General features: G+C 37.2%; 1 protein-coding gene and 1 long non-coding RNA gene across 2 annotated transcripts in view; one reads left to right on the plus strand and one right to left on the minus strand.

Annotated features, from left to right (window-relative positions):
- Window positions 1–4,053: 4,053 nt before the first annotated feature.
- Window positions 4,054–4,781, minus strand: LOC128028749 (uncharacterized). Its single transcript, XR_008187249.1, has 3 exons — window positions 4,720–4,781; window positions 4,399–4,529; window positions 4,054–4,067 (listed from the first exon to the last, which is right to left on the minus strand). It is a non-coding gene; the product is annotated as an uncharacterized LOC128028749 (long non-coding RNA).
- Window positions 4,782–6,786: 2,005 nt separating this feature from the next.
- The window catches only part of LOC128028696 (ATP-binding cassette sub-family G member 1), a 30,400-nt gene continuing 19,676 nt past the window's right edge, over window positions 6,787–17,510 (plus strand). The window contains exons 1-2 of the mRNA XM_052615989.1: window positions 6,787–6,951; window positions 8,321–8,564. Of these exons, the coding sequence (XP_052471949.1) occupies window positions 6,889–6,951; window positions 8,321–8,564 (307 nt within the window). The 5' untranslated portion in view covers window positions 6,787–6,888. The remainder of the gene's footprint in view (window positions 6,952–8,320; window positions 8,565–17,510) is intronic.

Consider the following 17,510-nt stretch of genomic DNA (forward strand, 5'->3'; position numbering starts at 1 on the left):
GTGTTTCGGTACTGGCACAATGGATGTGGACTTGCTGGCACAGTTACTTGGGTGAGGGACAGGTCGAAAATATCTGTGAAGACCCCTGCAAGCTGCTCTGCACATGCCCTAAGCAAACAACCAGGAATGCCATCCTGGTCAGCAGCTTTACCTGCGTCGATCCTGCTCAATGCAGTGTGGACATCTGTGGAGGTGAGTTTGAGGTTTTGGTGGTCTGCTGAGGGTGTGATTTTGGTGGCCGTCTCCTTGCTGTCGCTGTTGAAGCAAGCATAAAAGCCATTTAGCTTGTTAAGGAAGGAATGTCTGTGACCGTTGGAATGGAGTTCTGAACTTGTAGTTGGTGATGATCTGGATGCCCTGCCACATGCGTGTGGGGTCAGAGTTGGAAATGTGTTCCTCTAACTTCAGCTTGTAGCAGTACTTATCCTTTTTGATGCCCCTTTTCTGGTTTGCCCTGGATTTGTTGTAGGCCCGAGCCTCATCTAACCTGAAGGCAGTGTTGTGGGCTTTCAGCAGAAGTCGCACCTGCTTGTTCATCCATGGCTTCTAATTAGGGTATGTTTTTATGTTTTTCTGTTGTAACACTGTCAATGGTGGTGTTGATGTAATTCAGTACAGAGGAGGTGTAGATATCAATGTCCGTGTGAGAGCCACAGGCAGCCTGAGAAGCAAACATACTCCAGTCAGAGTATTGAAACCTGTCCTGAAGTAAAGAGTCTGCTCCAGTTGGCCACACTTTGATGGTCCTCATGGCTTCACACAGTTGATGAGGGGTGAATACTTAGGGGCAGGGCCGGCGCTAGCCACACAAATGCTCCTCCCCAACCAACCACCCAGCCACCCACCCACCCACTAACCAAAGAAATAACTACCATTCAGAACTTGTATCTGTATCTGGGCTAGGTGCTGTTGCAGAGTCTGATCTGGTTGGTGGCTGGTGTTGTTGGCTACAACTGCTGGTTGATGGTTCTTCCTCCTGGCCTTGAGTTGCTCCTTGAATGTATTTTAGCATTGACCCTGCATTCAGAAATACAAGACAAAATATTCAGGGATTCTACTGAAATGCATTTTGTGATTTAACCATCAACCATCATACAAAAATATTGCACATATTAGTCTTTTATATAGGCCTCTGTGTCACTGAAACATTAAAATTCAAAACTCTATTTTACCTTTAAAAGAGGTCTGATGAGGCACAATATAATAATTCTGTACATAAAATTCTGTACATTGTAGGGCTGGGAAAAGATTAATCGCGATTAATCACATCCAAAATAACAGTTTGTCTACATGATATATGTTTGTGTACTGTGTATAATTATTTTGTATATATAATTTATATAATTTGTATAATTATTTTGTATATATAATTTATATATACAAAATAATTATACACAGTACACACACATATATCATGTAGACACAAACTTTTATTTTGGATGCGATTAATCGAGATTAATCTTTTCCCAGCCCTAATAATTTGACAACTCTGTGAATATGAAAATATACAAACACTGAGATTGTGTTTTTTTTTTTTTATAATTGCAGTTTCACCAACAGATGTCGTCCTTGGCCGAACCTCTTGAAAATGACCGCATGCCATAGTACAACAACGAAAAATCTTTATCTAAGCGGTCTAATTTGGCAAAATCACATCACGTTCAGTTGCAGGGTTTTTCTAAAGTTCTGACTGAGGCAGATAGACATTGTATTGAAGCTAAGAAATTGCAATAGGGAACGTTCTGCACTAATAGCTATATGCACACGTGACACATCTGTAACGTACGGGGAAAATTAGCTTTATTTGTCATTCAAATATGACGATGAGGACCCAAACGATTGGCCTTCCTTTCCTTCTCAAACAAACTGCATCTTTAACAGCCCAAGTTTCACAATTTTCCCGGACCCCGTTAAAATAAAAGACTCAACCAGATTTTTTGGTGTCCCCCCAAGAGCACTTGGTTCCCTACGCGCAGTGCGTGATGTGCGTGTGTGGAGCGCCGGCCCTGCTTAGGGGTGAGAAACAAAGAAAGGTGATCAGACTGTCCAAGTTGGGGAGGGGGGTTGCGATTGTAAGCTCCATCAATGTTTGTGTAAACGTGATCCAAAGTTTTGTCTCCTCTGGTGTGGCAGGAAACATGGTGATGGAATTTGGGGAGCACTGCAGTGATTCAAATCACCCGCAACAATAAAAGCAGCCTCTGGGTGAGCAGTCTGTTGTTTACTAATGGCCACGTGAAGTTTGTTCAAAGCAAGCTTTGCATTAGCATCTGGTGGAATATAGACTGTGGTTATTATGGTGGAAGTGAACTCTGCTTTCTTGCAATTGACCGCAAGCACACATTCAGATCTGCCTCCATCCACTCAGCAATGAAGAGAACCCTATCCACATCCATATTTTTCAACAATGCTTTTCTCTCAAATGATAATAATTTGGAAAAAAAGAAACTTTGCAACTTTAAAATCAACTCTGTGAGGACAGCATGTTAGATCATATGTAATACCGAATACAATACTGTGAATAAGATTTTTAGCAGATTTTAAAAACTGTATTTTCAGCAGTGACTCATAGGCCTTATAACACTTGTACCCTTTGAAAGTCAGTCTGTGCCCTAGACATTATTGTGACGGCAGAGCCTGTGTAAACAGATCTGTGGGGGTTTGTTCCATTGTGCTTCTAACACGCTGATGCACGTAGATGGATTGACTCCCATTTGGCCCCATTCAATAAAGTGGATCTGTGAGTGTGATCACGCGCACGTTCCTCTACAACACTGCAAACAATACAACGTAATAATTACTTGAACTAGGTGGAAATGTATTGTATATTTAGATTTTATAACCGATTCAAAGTCTGACACATTTACATAACTTACACATTCCTTTTTCCCCCCTTCAGCTGGTCTATGGAAGCCTGTTTCCACCACTGAATAGAAAATTACTACTATTAGTAAGAGCCTTATAATAGTAATAATAATAATTATTATTATTAATTGCAACTTTTTATCACAAAATTGTTTACATCTCACAATTCTGATACTCTTCCCCCCTCACAATTTATAACACAATTGCACATTATAAAGTCAGAATTATGACATAGAAACTCACAACTGTAAGAAAACAAGAATTGTGAGCTCACTTTTTCATTCAGAACTGGACTTTACAACTTGCAATTATGAGTTTATAGAAAAAAAAAGGGGCAGAATTGTAAGGAGGGTGGGGGGTGAGATAAAAACAAATCACTAATATATAAATGTATTTTAATTCTGTGGAAGGTCGACCTCCCCGTGTAGAATAAATCAATTATATTATACCTTTGTTCTGTAACGCAGTCAAAACAATTAGTTAATGCATCTTTATTTGGACACATAACTGACATTCTGAAGAAAAAAAATTATTAAACCTTCAAAAACATGTATTTTATTTAATTGAAACACCATAAATTACAAGACAAAGCATTCAGCAATCCAGCTGCTTCATGACCGAACTGTTTAAAGACGTCCAACTTCCATTTGCCCTTTATGTATTGGATGGGATCGTTGCCCTGTTACGAGAAATGTGGGTCAGCGAACTCTTGTTACTCAATGCAGGTCATACTGTGGAAACCAAAGTGGAGCTGCTTTCTCCATTAATCCAGTAAGAGCAAATACCAGACAAATATACTGCATACAGTAACCGGTCTAATAATTAACAATGGGTCAATATAAATTCTGAGTGCATATTGGCGGACACTTTTGACAATCAAAATGTGAATATATTGGTCTTAGGTGATTGTTTAAGAAGGTGACATTTTGCAGCATAAATCATTCTTGAGGTGCGGTCACATTTACCACGGTGCCTTGCTGACCAATAGAAAGCTGCTTGGTTTGAAAGTGACTCCATACATCTCCACATTATTGACAATTTACGGCCCTTCCTGCATGCCACATTTGGCTGATGTGACCGCACCATTATGCAAACATTCGTAAATCAGCGAAGCATTTCTAATTTTCGGTGAAAGAGGTTCTTCACGCTGTCTTGGTAAGCAGGAGCTTCTTCATGAAGGTTAAAATCGCAAAGCACAGCACCTACAAAAGAATAAAAAATATTGAGAAATGTAAAGTTGAGAAAAATATTTTGGCAATATTTATTTGTGTAACTTAGGCAGGGATAATTAAACACAACTGACAGCATATCTATCTATCTATCTATCTATCTATCTATCTATCTATCTATCTATCTATCTAGTCAGTTGACAGACTTACAGTTGAAGTCTATGGTCCAACAAGTGAATTTCTGCAGATATACTTTTGTTCTATTTACAGTATAACGCAATTCACATCTGTATACAATTCGCCATAAATCAATAAAATAAAATGTAATCTTTGCAAACACATTCACTGAAGAACATATGAGTACCTGTATCTTCGAGGGCAACCATGGTAGCCAATCATGTACTCCTGCGCGTAGCAGTGCTTCCTGCACAGCCCTCGGTATCCGCAAGTCCAGCCCTGTACATCTGTGTCATCAGCTTTCAGGAAAAGTTCAAACTGAGTTAAAAACATAAGCAAAGACACACTCCATGCTTGTCCAGCAGTCACAACTGTTGTCTTTGTCAGTGAGTAGTAAATAATGCTCTTAACCAGCAAATGCACGTCAGCAGCCAAACATTTCTTGGAATAGTACTACCAATCAAGACTAGTTGCAAGGTGATATTCTATTGTTTAAGTGCACTTGTACCTTCACCCGCTGTCAGCAGCAGCAGAGTTATAAGAATCAGTCCCAGTGCCCTCATGTTGTAGCTCAGCATCTCTTGCCGGACGACTGACCAGCTCTCACATTTATATCGTTCAGAAGCTCTGGTGGAGGGGAGGGAGGGAGGGTGGCTGGGGGCCCTGTCAATGCTACTGTAAATAACATAGCTTTCATTCCAGTGATGAGATTGTCTGTATTTTCTGTCTAATCACGGCATGTTTTGAAAAGGACTTGGTTTGCCCATAAGCCTAAATATTAAATACAAGAACTGCTTTTATTGGTTTATAAAATAATAATAATAATAAAAAAACTGATCCTAAGTGTGATATTGTTAAAAACTGAAATTTGAAAAGCCTGGTTATAATGTGTAATGATGTAACGCTGCATTGTGGTTGCAGGTCTTTCTTTAACTTATATGTACAGTTGAGCTGTTAATCTGGCTGTAAATTTTTGCCTGTGTAAGTGCAATTGTTTAGGAAATATTTTGGTAACACTTTTATTTAAGGTGTCCTTGTTACATGTACTTACTATTATGCATAATAACATGCAAGTAACCTTAAACCAAATAATTACCATGACCACGTAGTAAGTACATGAAGTTTATTAATGTTACTCAGCACTTACATGTATAATTACACTGGAACAAGGACACCTTAAAATAAAGTGTAACCAATATTCTTTATCTACTTCAATCACAATATTACATGAAGGTACAGATGTATTTTTAGAGATACATGCTATTAGAGTTTTTTTATTTATTTATAAGCTTGTTTTACTGTAGGTATTTGTTGAATCTGGATTAATTGGATATATTGGTTTTATTTATTTATATTTTTTTTTTTATTCTGATTTGTAACACAGTAAGCTATATTTACTTTAATTATTTATTTTATTTGTATTGTTTTGTACAAGTTATGGGTAATTTCCCCTTACTGTATGCTAATACCTGATTCGAATAACTGCATTGTTAATGTAAAAAGTAGGCTACTTCCAGCACCATTATGTTTAGAATTACCTCTTTTAAGACTTGTGTGCGTTTGTGTGTGCGTGTGTGTGTGATAGAGAGAGAGACAGAGAGAGAGAGTGTGTATGTGTGTTTCTGCAGTGGAAAATTATTGATAAACAGGTAGTTGTGCAACTATGTTTGGGCAGGAATGTTGTCAGCAAAAATGCACTATTCAGGACCCACTGCAGCAGCAACAGCAGCTCACATGCAATGCCTTGTGACTAGGACTCTTTCCCTACACACACACACACGTTTATATCTAAATGGGGACATTACAAAGACTTTATATATTGTTTTTATATAAAGATAGTTACACAATTTTTGACTTAAAACCCACCCAAAACTTTCTGCATTTTTACAATTTCAGAAAACTTTGTTTTTACACCAGTTTTACAAATGAGGACATCCCCAAATGGAGGCTTTTGACGATTTTGTCAGGGTTTGCTCATTTCTGGGTACAAATGTATCCACAAAACATGGTTAAGCGGGCACACACACACACACACACACGACTTGTTTCAAAACAGTCAGAAGTGTTGGGTAAGAATCTTACCTAACGGAACATTCTCCATTGTTATTGACCGATTCATGTATTCATTAATCCTAGAACATACTAAAATGGACATAGGATGATGATTATGATCTGCAAATAAATATCATTTTTCAGTAATCAGCCAGCAGAGGGAGTGTGCATTAAACATGTTCTCAGTGCATTCTGCACTGGTAGAATAAACATTTAAGCAGTGCATTTGCTATTACCAATATTTAACTTCGGCTCGGGGTGATGAATTGATACACTCAGTTATTTACAGTATCACATATAAGCTATAAATTATACACTATAACATATATATTTATGATTTATTTGCGTTCTAGTGACTATAGATGTGTCGCGCTTTATGAAAGCAGCTCATCATTTTAAAACGCGCCGCGAGACTTAGCCGGGGCGTTCTGTTTCGTGAGTTCCATTTCATCGAAAAAAAAACGTCCTGCTCTGACGCCGCTGCTGGACGGCCAGTGACGTCACACTCTAAATACCGAGCGCAGGTAAACAATAACAGACGCGAGGAGAGCGTGGAGGACCAGACAAATGCCACATCTCACTGCACTGGCCAGAAGCGGAGTCTGTCGCAGCACATTCCACAGGAATGGCATGTCTTATGGCAGCCTTTTCAGTCAACAACACTACAGTGACCAACTCCATCATAATGGTAAGATTTAAACATTTGAAACAATTTATGACTTTTCATTTCGTTATCAGATTGAATATTTTTTAAACTTATTCTTAATAAGCTGCATTAAAGAAAAATAAATCAATAAAAAAAGTATGTTTAAAACACGCATCAGTGATGTGTGTATTTCAGATGAACCAGAGTAACCCTCACTGACTCCATGACTTTAATCATCTAAAATGCTGTGCACTTATATACTTTCCGGTTGACATAGACTGCTTGACTTAGATTAAATGCATATATATATATATGTGTGCGTGTGTGTGTGTGTGTGTGTGTGTGTATGTATATATTCTCTTCAAAATTTAATGGCTTTACTAAATTCTTTCAAATGGAATTAACTATTAAAATTTCATGATGATGATGTGTATTCTTTATCCTTTTATATTACATAACACAGTTTTAATATGAAAACACATTATACTGCATTAAACTGACATTAGGGCAGTAGCCTACTGTTTTCCCAGGGCTTAGAATAAGCTTTGTCTGATAGTAACCTCATCTGTCTTCTGTAGCCAGAGGGAGACGGATTAGGTCGCCTCTCTTTATATTTAGGCTGCATTTCACTGATGAACTATTAATATAGGCTACTAAAGCAACATTCCTCAAATGTACAACTCTAGTTTGTTTTCATTAAACAATCAAGTGTATTTACTGCTTAAAACTGCTGCATGGAGTAATGTTACAAAAAAAAAATGTCTTGTACCATATTACAGTGATATTATTACAGAGCGATAGCATGGTCATTCGATGGTGCATTCGATCATAGTTAAACCACTTTGCTTACAGTGATACAATGAGATGAATAATTCATAGTTTATAAATATTATAAAATAGGATTCCATTATATACGCTAAATTTGGGTCAGTGAGATTTTTCTTTTTATAAACAAGTCTCTTATGCTCATCAAGGCTACATTATATATAATATACTTTAAAATACTCTGCATTCCTGGGGCTGCAAAGCTTTTTAACTTTTCATTTATAAAAGAATCCTGAAAAAAGTATCACAGGTTGCAATCAATCAATCAATCAAAATATTACTGTTTTTATTGTTTTTGTTATTTTATTAAAAATAAATGCAGCCTTGATGAACATTAGCCACTTTTGAACAGTAGTATATGTAATAGCATACTATTTTATAATATCTACAAACTACTAATTATTTATCTCAGTAGTCATCTTTTTATGGTTTGTGTGTGTCATTTGAATCAACGTCTTTATTAACCTCTGATAGAAATGCCTGATGACTTCTGGACATCTAATTTTTGTCCTCAGTACAAACTCCTGGGATCTTTTCCCTCAAGGCTGCAGTGTGTTACATAAGTGCTCTGTCTTTTCTCCCTCAGAACACAAATGGACCTCCCGACCTCATGCTAGACCCTAGAACCATGTGCGTGTCCATTGATGAACTGATGTCCAGTCACGTTGCCAGTCAGCAGACGCCGCTGTTTCACGGACACCTGAAGAAAGTAGAGAACAATCTGACCGAAGCCCAGCGCTTTTCATATCTGCCCCGCAGACCCGCAGTCAATATTGAATTCAAAGATCTCTCGTACTCAGTTCCTGAAGGACCATGGTGGAGAAAAAAAGGTAATGTGTGACCTCCAAGCCTCAAAGCACTGTAAATGTCATCTGAAGTTAAATATCATAAAAGTTAGAACCATTAAAGAATTACTATTCAGGTTTTACTACAGAATCCAAATTAGTTCAGAGAGACCCTTGTGAATAAGAAGTGCAATTAATAGTGCTGAATGTGCATTTGTAGTGTACTTCAAATCTTAAAATGAATTTAAAAAAAAAACTACTGCACATAATATGAAAATACAGTTTAACTGTACATTACTAGAGCACACTTTCATTACTGTTTCTTAACACATAAGTACACTTACATTTTATAGTAATGTTAATTAAAATAATAGCTTTTTCAGTATATTTAGTAGTACACTTTTAATTATATTTAATTATATTAAAAAAATAATACAAGTAGTGATGAAATTACAAATAAATATGTTCAAAAATAGTATTCTGAAGTTCAGCTAATAGCATTTAAATTAAACTGAAACTATAACACATTGTCATTTATTCGCAATTAACATGCAGTTGAGTGTCCAAAAACATCACATTCAGTTCACATCTAAGTTAATAATATATTTTTAAGAACATGCACTTTTTTAAACAAAAATGCAAACAGCAAATATATGTCTAGAACAGTGGTTCCTAACCTTTTTCAACTCGCGGCCCACACAACCACACACGTTTGCGCGGCCCACTTAAAAAAATTAACTGACCCCGCTATTGTTGGGTTAATAATTTAGTACTCAGACGCTAGATTGTTAACTGTATTTATTGAATGAACTAGGGCTGTGCGATATGGACAAAAAACAAAACAAAAACTATCGCGATTTCTTTGATCAATTTTGCGATTGTGACACACCGATATGCTTTTACAGTCATAAATGCATTCAGGATTAATTTGAAACATATTTCCAAAAGAAAACCAATTAGAGCTTTATCAAAAAGTTGTAACGTCTCTAGATCAGACATAAGTCAAAATTATCACTATAGTAAAGGTGTTATAATGTATAGACTTATGGCAAAAAAAAGGGACTTTTTTTTTTTGTTGCCATGCATTGTTCATAGAGCTCATTAATTGTAGCGGTGCCTCAGGTGTTTGCAGTGTGTATACAGTATGTGTATGCGATCAGCAGCGAAAGCGCATAATATAATGCAAAAGCACATTAAGATAATGCACAAAACCAGACGTAGCTACTTACTCAGATACACGCTGCTCTGAGTGTGCGCACTTAAAACGTGTCTCCTCTCAGTTAAACTGCGTCCTGTGCACTTACAATTCTCTATTTGCTCATGTGTTAGATATTAATTATTTTCGCACGTCTTTTATTTCTTTTATAGTCTGTTCTGTTCTCGCGCTAGGCGCACTGCATTCTGATTGGATCGGATAGCATACTACGGGAGGTCCGGGCCGCGGAAAATCGTGCTATAAAGCGATTTAGAAATCGCGCCCTAGAATGGACTGGAAATGAACAGAAAATAATTGGCGTCCCACCTGCCATACCACCGCAACCCACTAGGGGGCCGCGGACCACAGGTTGAAAACCACTGGTCTAGAAAATAGCATACTACAAACTAATTCTTATTAGAAGGTCCATGTCTGTACTAATCAAACATCTTGCTGTATATTTTAATTTAATTTACTTTTAGGGTATTTGTTGGTTTCTATTGGAAATATTCTGGGAATTGGATTGATTTCAGTTTTGTTTTGTAAACAGCTTGGCAAGGGAATGCAAGTGAATTGTCTAGTGATAGAATTTTTCAAAGAGCATCTTTAGTCTTTGGCTTCAAATATGTCCTTTCAAATGGATGTTCTCCTGAAATGCCTCCATGCATATCTCAGAAGGGAATTCATTAATTAGGTGCTATGCTATGACATAACAGTCCAGCTGTCTCTTCTTACATTTACCTTAGGGAACAGGGCTTTACTTATGGGCAGTGATGTCTTCATTAGGCTCACCATCTGGATTATAATTTGATTTTTAAATATGGACACAACAAATTTTAATCAGCTGAAGCTTTGTCACTGGCTTTAAATCCTGAACTGTCAGTCCTGTGCAGAATAATGTAAAATCATATAAGTGCATCTCAATAAATTAGAATGTCATGGAAAAGTTCATTTATTTCAGTACTTCAACTCAAATTGTGAAGCTTGTGTATTAAATTAATTCAGTGCACACAGACTGAAGTAGTTTAAGTCTTTGGATCTTTTAATTGTGATGATTTTGGCTCACATTTACAAAAACACACCAATTCATCTCAACAAATTAGAATATGGTGACATGCCAATCAGCTGATCAACTCAAAGGTTTCTTGAGCCTTCAAAATGGTCTCTCAGTTTGGTTTACTAGGCTACACAATCATTGGTAAGACTGCTGATCTGACAGTTGTCTAGAAGACAATCATTGACACCCTTCACAAGGAGGGTAAGCCACAAACATTCATTGCCAAAGAAACTGGCTGTTCACAGAGTGCTGTATCCAAGCATGTTAAGAGAGAGTTGAGTGGAAGGAAGAAGTGGAAGAAAATAATGCACAACCAACCGAGAGAACCACAGCCTTATGAGGATTGTCAAGCAAAATCGATTCAAGAATTTGAGTTAACTTCACAAGGAATGGACTGAGGCTGGGGTCAAGGCATCAAGAGCCTCCACACACAGACGTGTCAAGGAATTTGCTGAACCACAGACAACATCAGAGGTGTCTTACCTGGGCTAAGGAGAAGAAGAACTGTACTGTTGCCAAGTGGTCCAAAGTCCTCTTTTCAGATGAGAGCAAGATTTGTATTTCATTTGGAAACCAAGGTCCTAGAGTCTGGAGGAAGGGTGGTGAAGCTTATAGCCCAAGCTGCTTGAAGTCCAGTGTTAAGTTTCCACAGTTTGTGATGATTTGGGGTGCAATGTCATCTGCTGGTGTTGGTCCATTGTGTTTTCTGAAAACCAAAGTCACTGCACCCATTCACCAATAAATTTTGGAGCACTTCATGCTTTCTTCTGCTGACCAGCTTTTAGAAGATTCTGATTTAATTTTACAGAAGGATTTGACACCTGCCCACACTGGCAAAAGCACCAAAAGTTGTTTAAATTACCATGGCGTTGGTGTGCTTGACTGGACAGCAAACTCTGCAGACTTGAACCCCATAGAGAATCTATGGGATATTGTCAAGAAGAAAATGAGAAACAACAGACCAAACAATGCAGATAAGCTGAAGGCCACTGTCAAAGAAACCTGGGCTCCATTCCACCTCAACAGTGCCACAAACTGATCACCTCCATACCAAGCCAAATTGAGACAGTAATAAAAGCAAAAGGAGCCCCTATCAAGTACTGAGTACATGTACTGTAAATTAACATACTTTCCCTTTCCAGAAGGCCAACAATTCACTAAAAAGTTTTTTTTTTTGTATTGGTCTTATAAAGTATTCTAATTTGTTGAGATAATAGTGAATTGTTATTATTTATTTAATTATTTATTTTTTGTAAATGTGAGCCGACATCATCACAATTAAAAGAACCAAAGTCTTAAACTACTTCAGTCTGTGTGCATTTGATTTACTTAATACACAAGTTTCACAATTTGAGTTGAATTACTGAAATAAATGAACTTTTCCATGACATTCTAATTAATTGAGATGCACCTGTATAATATAATATAATATAATATAATATAATATAATATAATATAATATAATATAATATAATATAATATAATATAATATAATATAATTATAACATTGAGATTGGTTTCTTAAACTTAATTAATATAATTCTTAACAATATATTTATTGATTTCTCTATGAAATTTTATGGCCCTTTGACACCAAAATAATAATAATATTAATAATTATGCTATTTTGACATGATATGGATTACTATAATATGGCAATTTTATGGTGGCCTCCATAAATTACATTTATGGTGGCCTCCAAAATCCTTACCTAACAGTGTAAGTTCTCAAGTATGCATGAGAAAAAAAATAGAATAATAATAAATAGAATTTTCATATCTGTTTAAATTATTCCTCTTGAAGTCAGTTTGGAGTTCATTCACATTGTACTGCATTGTGAATAATTACAGTCTAAAAGACAGTGCCTGAAGTACAGAAGCACATTTCAATTAAACTTCAATGCCACACTCCAGTATCGCTTCGTGTCATGAAATATACATTAGTCCAAGTCCCATAGCCAACAGACTCATTGTTCTGGTGGCTCACTCATCAGCATTCTTTTTTTTTTTTTGGCCTTTTCCAAAAAGTACAGCATGCTCAACAAACAGAAATACCTTCATATCATGCATACAACATCAGAGACAGGCAGCAAATGCTCCGAACTGGCAAACAGCCAGGCATGGATAAAAAGTATTAGGAATGTACATAGGACCAAGTTGTTTTCATGCTGATTTTAAGCCTGACATGCTATCAACTGCTTTGTTTTACCAAAATCAAGAGAGCGATGGGCACCTTCAGCTTGTGCATTATCACTTGACTGAAATAGAAACCAGGCCTTTGAGTTGAGTCTAACAAATCTTTGTAATCCATACTTAGTTGAAAGAGAGAGTGAGCACAGGCACTGCCAGTAGCCCAGCTCTGCTCTCACAGCAGGTTATTATCGGTCAGTAAACTCCAGTAACCTCTGCTGAGAGCTGAGGGTGTATGCTGGAACAGGATGAAACCTCCAGCTGGGCACTTGTAAAGATAAGGCTGATTATGAGCAATGCTTGTGGAGGAGGCATGTTGCTCTTTCACTAGGTAATTTATGAATATCAGAATATCTTGGATGTAAATTGGTAAACAGTACATTTTCCTGTCTTCATCGTTTATACACAGCACATATTCCCAGGTTCTATATGCACTTCATAAGCAACTTCTAATGTGAAGAACAAAATTGACACTTTATCAAGAAATATTCAAGTTAATCAATTTATTGTTTAGCTCCAACCCTGTATGTCACAAATAAAAATCTTGAATCTTGAATCTTGAATCTTGAATTGAACCAGCTAATCAAGGACTTAAATAGGCATACTTGAAACTTCCAGGCAGGTATGTCAAGGCAAGTTGGAGCTAAACTCTGCAGGACACAGGCACTCCAGGATAGAGTGTGTAGACCCTTGATTGATTTTTTTAACTGTGCTATGTTAAATTTGAACCCATTACGTTTTTAATCACATTTTATTTTTATGTCTTTGCTGCTGACCTTCGATGATTCAATTCAACCCAAATAATAAGCATAAATGGTAACACTTTATTTTAAGGACCAATTCGCAATATTAACTAGTTACTTATTAGCATGCATGTTACTAACATATTGGCTTTTTCTGTTATGGATGGCATGACAATGGAATAGGGGATCCAAATGCAAGGGGGTTGTCAAATTAAGCAGGGTCAAACAACAACAAAACAACAATATCCCAGGGCAAACAATAGATTAATCCAAAGAACAGGCGATGGTCAGGGCAGGCAGCAAACAGACAGAACCCGGATTCATAACAGATAATTAGTACTTATTAGGCACATTAATTCCTTATTCTGCATGACTATATTTTATATCCCTTATTCAATTCAGTTAATTCAATTCAAGTTTATTTGTATAGCGCTTTTTACAATACAAATAGTTACAAAGCAACTTTACAGAAAATTATGTTTCTACAATATTTAGTAGTAGCTTATGGTGGTGACTGTCAGTTTGTGCACGTTTGACATGATTTTTAGAAAAAATTAATACAAGACGTAGTCAGCTAGACGATGAACATTATTAATATTATTAAATAATAATTATTATATGATGCAGTCACACATGTAGCAATATTTGTTAGTTCTGTTTGTTGATTCAGGGTTAGCAACATCTGAGGTCCTCTGAGGGGTCAGCATCATTTCTTCTCAGGTGTTCTGGATCCAGACTGGAGCTTGTGTAAATCCTAGTAACATCCCGTGGCAAAACATAGAAACAAAATAGAGACATCATTAGCATAGCTGCAGATCCAACAAAGTAAAATTAGTTTAACCCAAGCTAATGAATTAGAATGCACATTTGATCCGATGACACTACACTAACAATTTAAAAGATACATTATTCGAATGCTTGGCGAAAGAGATGCGTTTTTAATCTAGATTTAAACAGAGAAAGTGTGTCTGAACCCAGAACATTATCAGGAAGGCTATTCCAGAGTTTAGGAGCCAAATGTGAGACCCCATACCTTGTTTTAACAATAACCTCATTAACTATTAATAAGCAGCGAATTAGGATTTTATTTAGAGGAAACTCTTAGTTAATAGTTAATATTTGTTCCCTAATTTAAAGTGTTACAGCAAAAATGACTTTAGTTAAAAATCACATTTGCATTTTATTGCTGAAGTAAGAGTGTTGAACTTTCTTTTCCTGCGTCCTATCTTCTGCAATTCAGAATGGCAGCACAGCTGAATGGTTTGTTTGAGTTGCACCCTTTACTCAAATCACTTTGCTGTGAAAGCACTTTTACATTTACCAAAAATATAACTTTTTATATTAAAAACTTAACAAGTTAGCCTTGTCCAGATGAGAAAAAGTAAATCAAAAGTAATGTAATGCATTGCTTTCCATAAAAAGTAAGTAAATAATGCAGTTAGTTACTTTTTTTAAGGAATATCACGATACAGGTGCATCACAGTAAGTAATTCAACTCAAATTGTGAAACTCATCTGTTAAGTAATTTCAAGGCACACTCGTGTATTAAGTAGTTTACTGAAGTAGTTTAAGTCTTTGGTTCTTTTAATTGTGATGATTTTAGCTCACATTTAACTAAAACCCACCAATTCTCAACAAATTAGAATACTTTAAAAGACCAATAAATACAAATTTTGTGAATTGTTGGCCTTCTGGAAAGTATGTCCATTTACTGTACATGTATCAGGTTTTACCATTTACTGTAGGTGATCAGTTTGTGGCACTGCTCTGGTGGTATGAAAGTGAAAGTGATGTGACATACAGCCAAGTATGGTGACCCATACTCGGAATTCGTGCTCTGCTTTTAACCCATCCAAAGTGCGCGCGCACACACACACACACCTGGAGCAGTGGGCAGCCATTTATGCTTCGGCGACCGGGGGAGCAGTTGGGGGTTCGGTGCCTTACTCAAGGGCACCTCAGTTGTGGTATTGAGGGTGTAGAGAGCACTGCACTCCCCCAACCTACAATTCCGGCCGGCCCGAGGCTCAAACTCACAACCCTCCTATTGCGAGTCCGACGCTCTAACCATTAGGCCACGACTTCCCCATGGAATGGAAGCCCAGGTTTCTTTGACAGTGGCCTTCAGCTCATTTGCATTTTTTGTTCTCTTGTTTCTCATTTTCCTCTTGAAAATAGCCCATATATTCTCTATAGCCGTGTTTCCACCGCAGGAACTTTAGCCAGGAACTAGGGACTTTGGCCTGGTACTCTGTGTGTTTCCACCGCAGGAACCAGGAACTAAATAAAAAGTTCCGGGTAAAAAAAATGCCCCTCAGAAAGTCCCTGCTGGCGAGGTGGTACTTTTTCAAAGTTCCGGAACTTTCGGGGGCGGGACTTTGCCGCTAAACATCCTGATTGGTTGATTTCATGCAGCATTGGTTGAGTTCAACCACCATTTATTTGGATCAACATTTTCAAAATATTACTGTTATTGTGTCATGAAATGTAATTTTAAAAGTATTTCAGGCGAGAATGTAGTTGTTTAAAACTCAAATCTGTGGTTTATTTATAAAGACAGCGCCTATTTAAAAATGTGTTTCGCCGATCTTGTAGACGGTGAGCTCCACTCGATCAGCGGGAGCTCAGTCCTCATGTATCCACAGAGAGCAGCCTCTCCTGGGATAGACCTTCTGATATGTGCCGCTGGCTCTGATGTCTCTTCAGTGGTTAAACATAAAATAAAATTCATCTGCGGGGTAAATCTATCAGGTTTTCTTTGGTCTGTATTCAATTTATCTATAGGTTAAAATGAAAATAAAAAAGGCAAATTTATATAATATTTTGTTTCATTGTAATGGCTGCATATACACATATCCCTGAACTAAGTATTTCTGCAGCTGTTATTATGCTTAAATGAAAACCAAAGGAGGCAGTGGTATTTGATATCCTATCTCGTTTTATTGTAAATATACAGTAAGGAAAATTGCAGTAGCCAAGACGAGCTGACTGATATTATCAAGTACGCTGCTGTTTATAGATTTACCGGAATTGCGTCGTCGCGGACATCACACTCCCGAGACGAATGCACAAAGTCTGAACTAACTACCGAGGATGCACGTCCAAAATCAGCTTACTTTTTGTTTTTTGTTTTTATCAGCGGTACTTTGTATTGAGAAACGCGCGCAGACATACATCACCAGTCCATTTTCCTAATCTTCCTGGTACTTTACACTGCGGTGGAAACGCAGAAAGCAACAGGTCTGGGGGGAAAAAAGTTCCTGGGAAAAAAAGTTCCTGGTAAAAATGTTCCGGGTAATTTCGGTGGAAACGCGGCATATGGGGTTCAGGTCTGGTGAGTTTGCTGGCCAGTCAAGCACACCAACACCATGGTCATTTAACCAACTTTTGGTGATTTTGGCAATGTGTGGGCAAGTGAAATCAGCATCTTCAAAAAGTTGATCAGCATAAGGACACGTGAAGTGCTTCAAAATTTATTGGAAAAGGGTGAATTGACTTTGGTAAAAAAAATAAAAAATAAAATAAAATAAAAAAACACACAAAAAACAATGGACTGACATCAGCAGATGACATTGCACCCTAAATCATGATAGACTGTGGAAACTTAACACAGGACTTTAAACAACTTGGTCTACAAGCTTCTCCATCCTTCCTTCAGACTCTAGGACCTTGGTTTCCAAATGAAATACAAAACATGCTCTCAACTGAAAAGATGACCTTGGACCACGGGGCAACAGTACTTCTCCTGAGCCCAGGTAAGATGCCTCTGACGTTGTCTGTGGTTCAACAAATTCCCTAACACGTCTG

This window comes from Carassius gibelio, chromosome A15, assembly GCF_023724105.1.
Source record: "Carassius gibelio isolate Cgi1373 ecotype wild population from Czech Republic chromosome A15, carGib1.2-hapl.c, whole genome shotgun sequence".
In the NCBI taxonomy this organism is placed as follows: Eukaryota; Metazoa; Chordata; class Actinopteri; order Cypriniformes; family Cyprinidae; genus Carassius; species Carassius gibelio.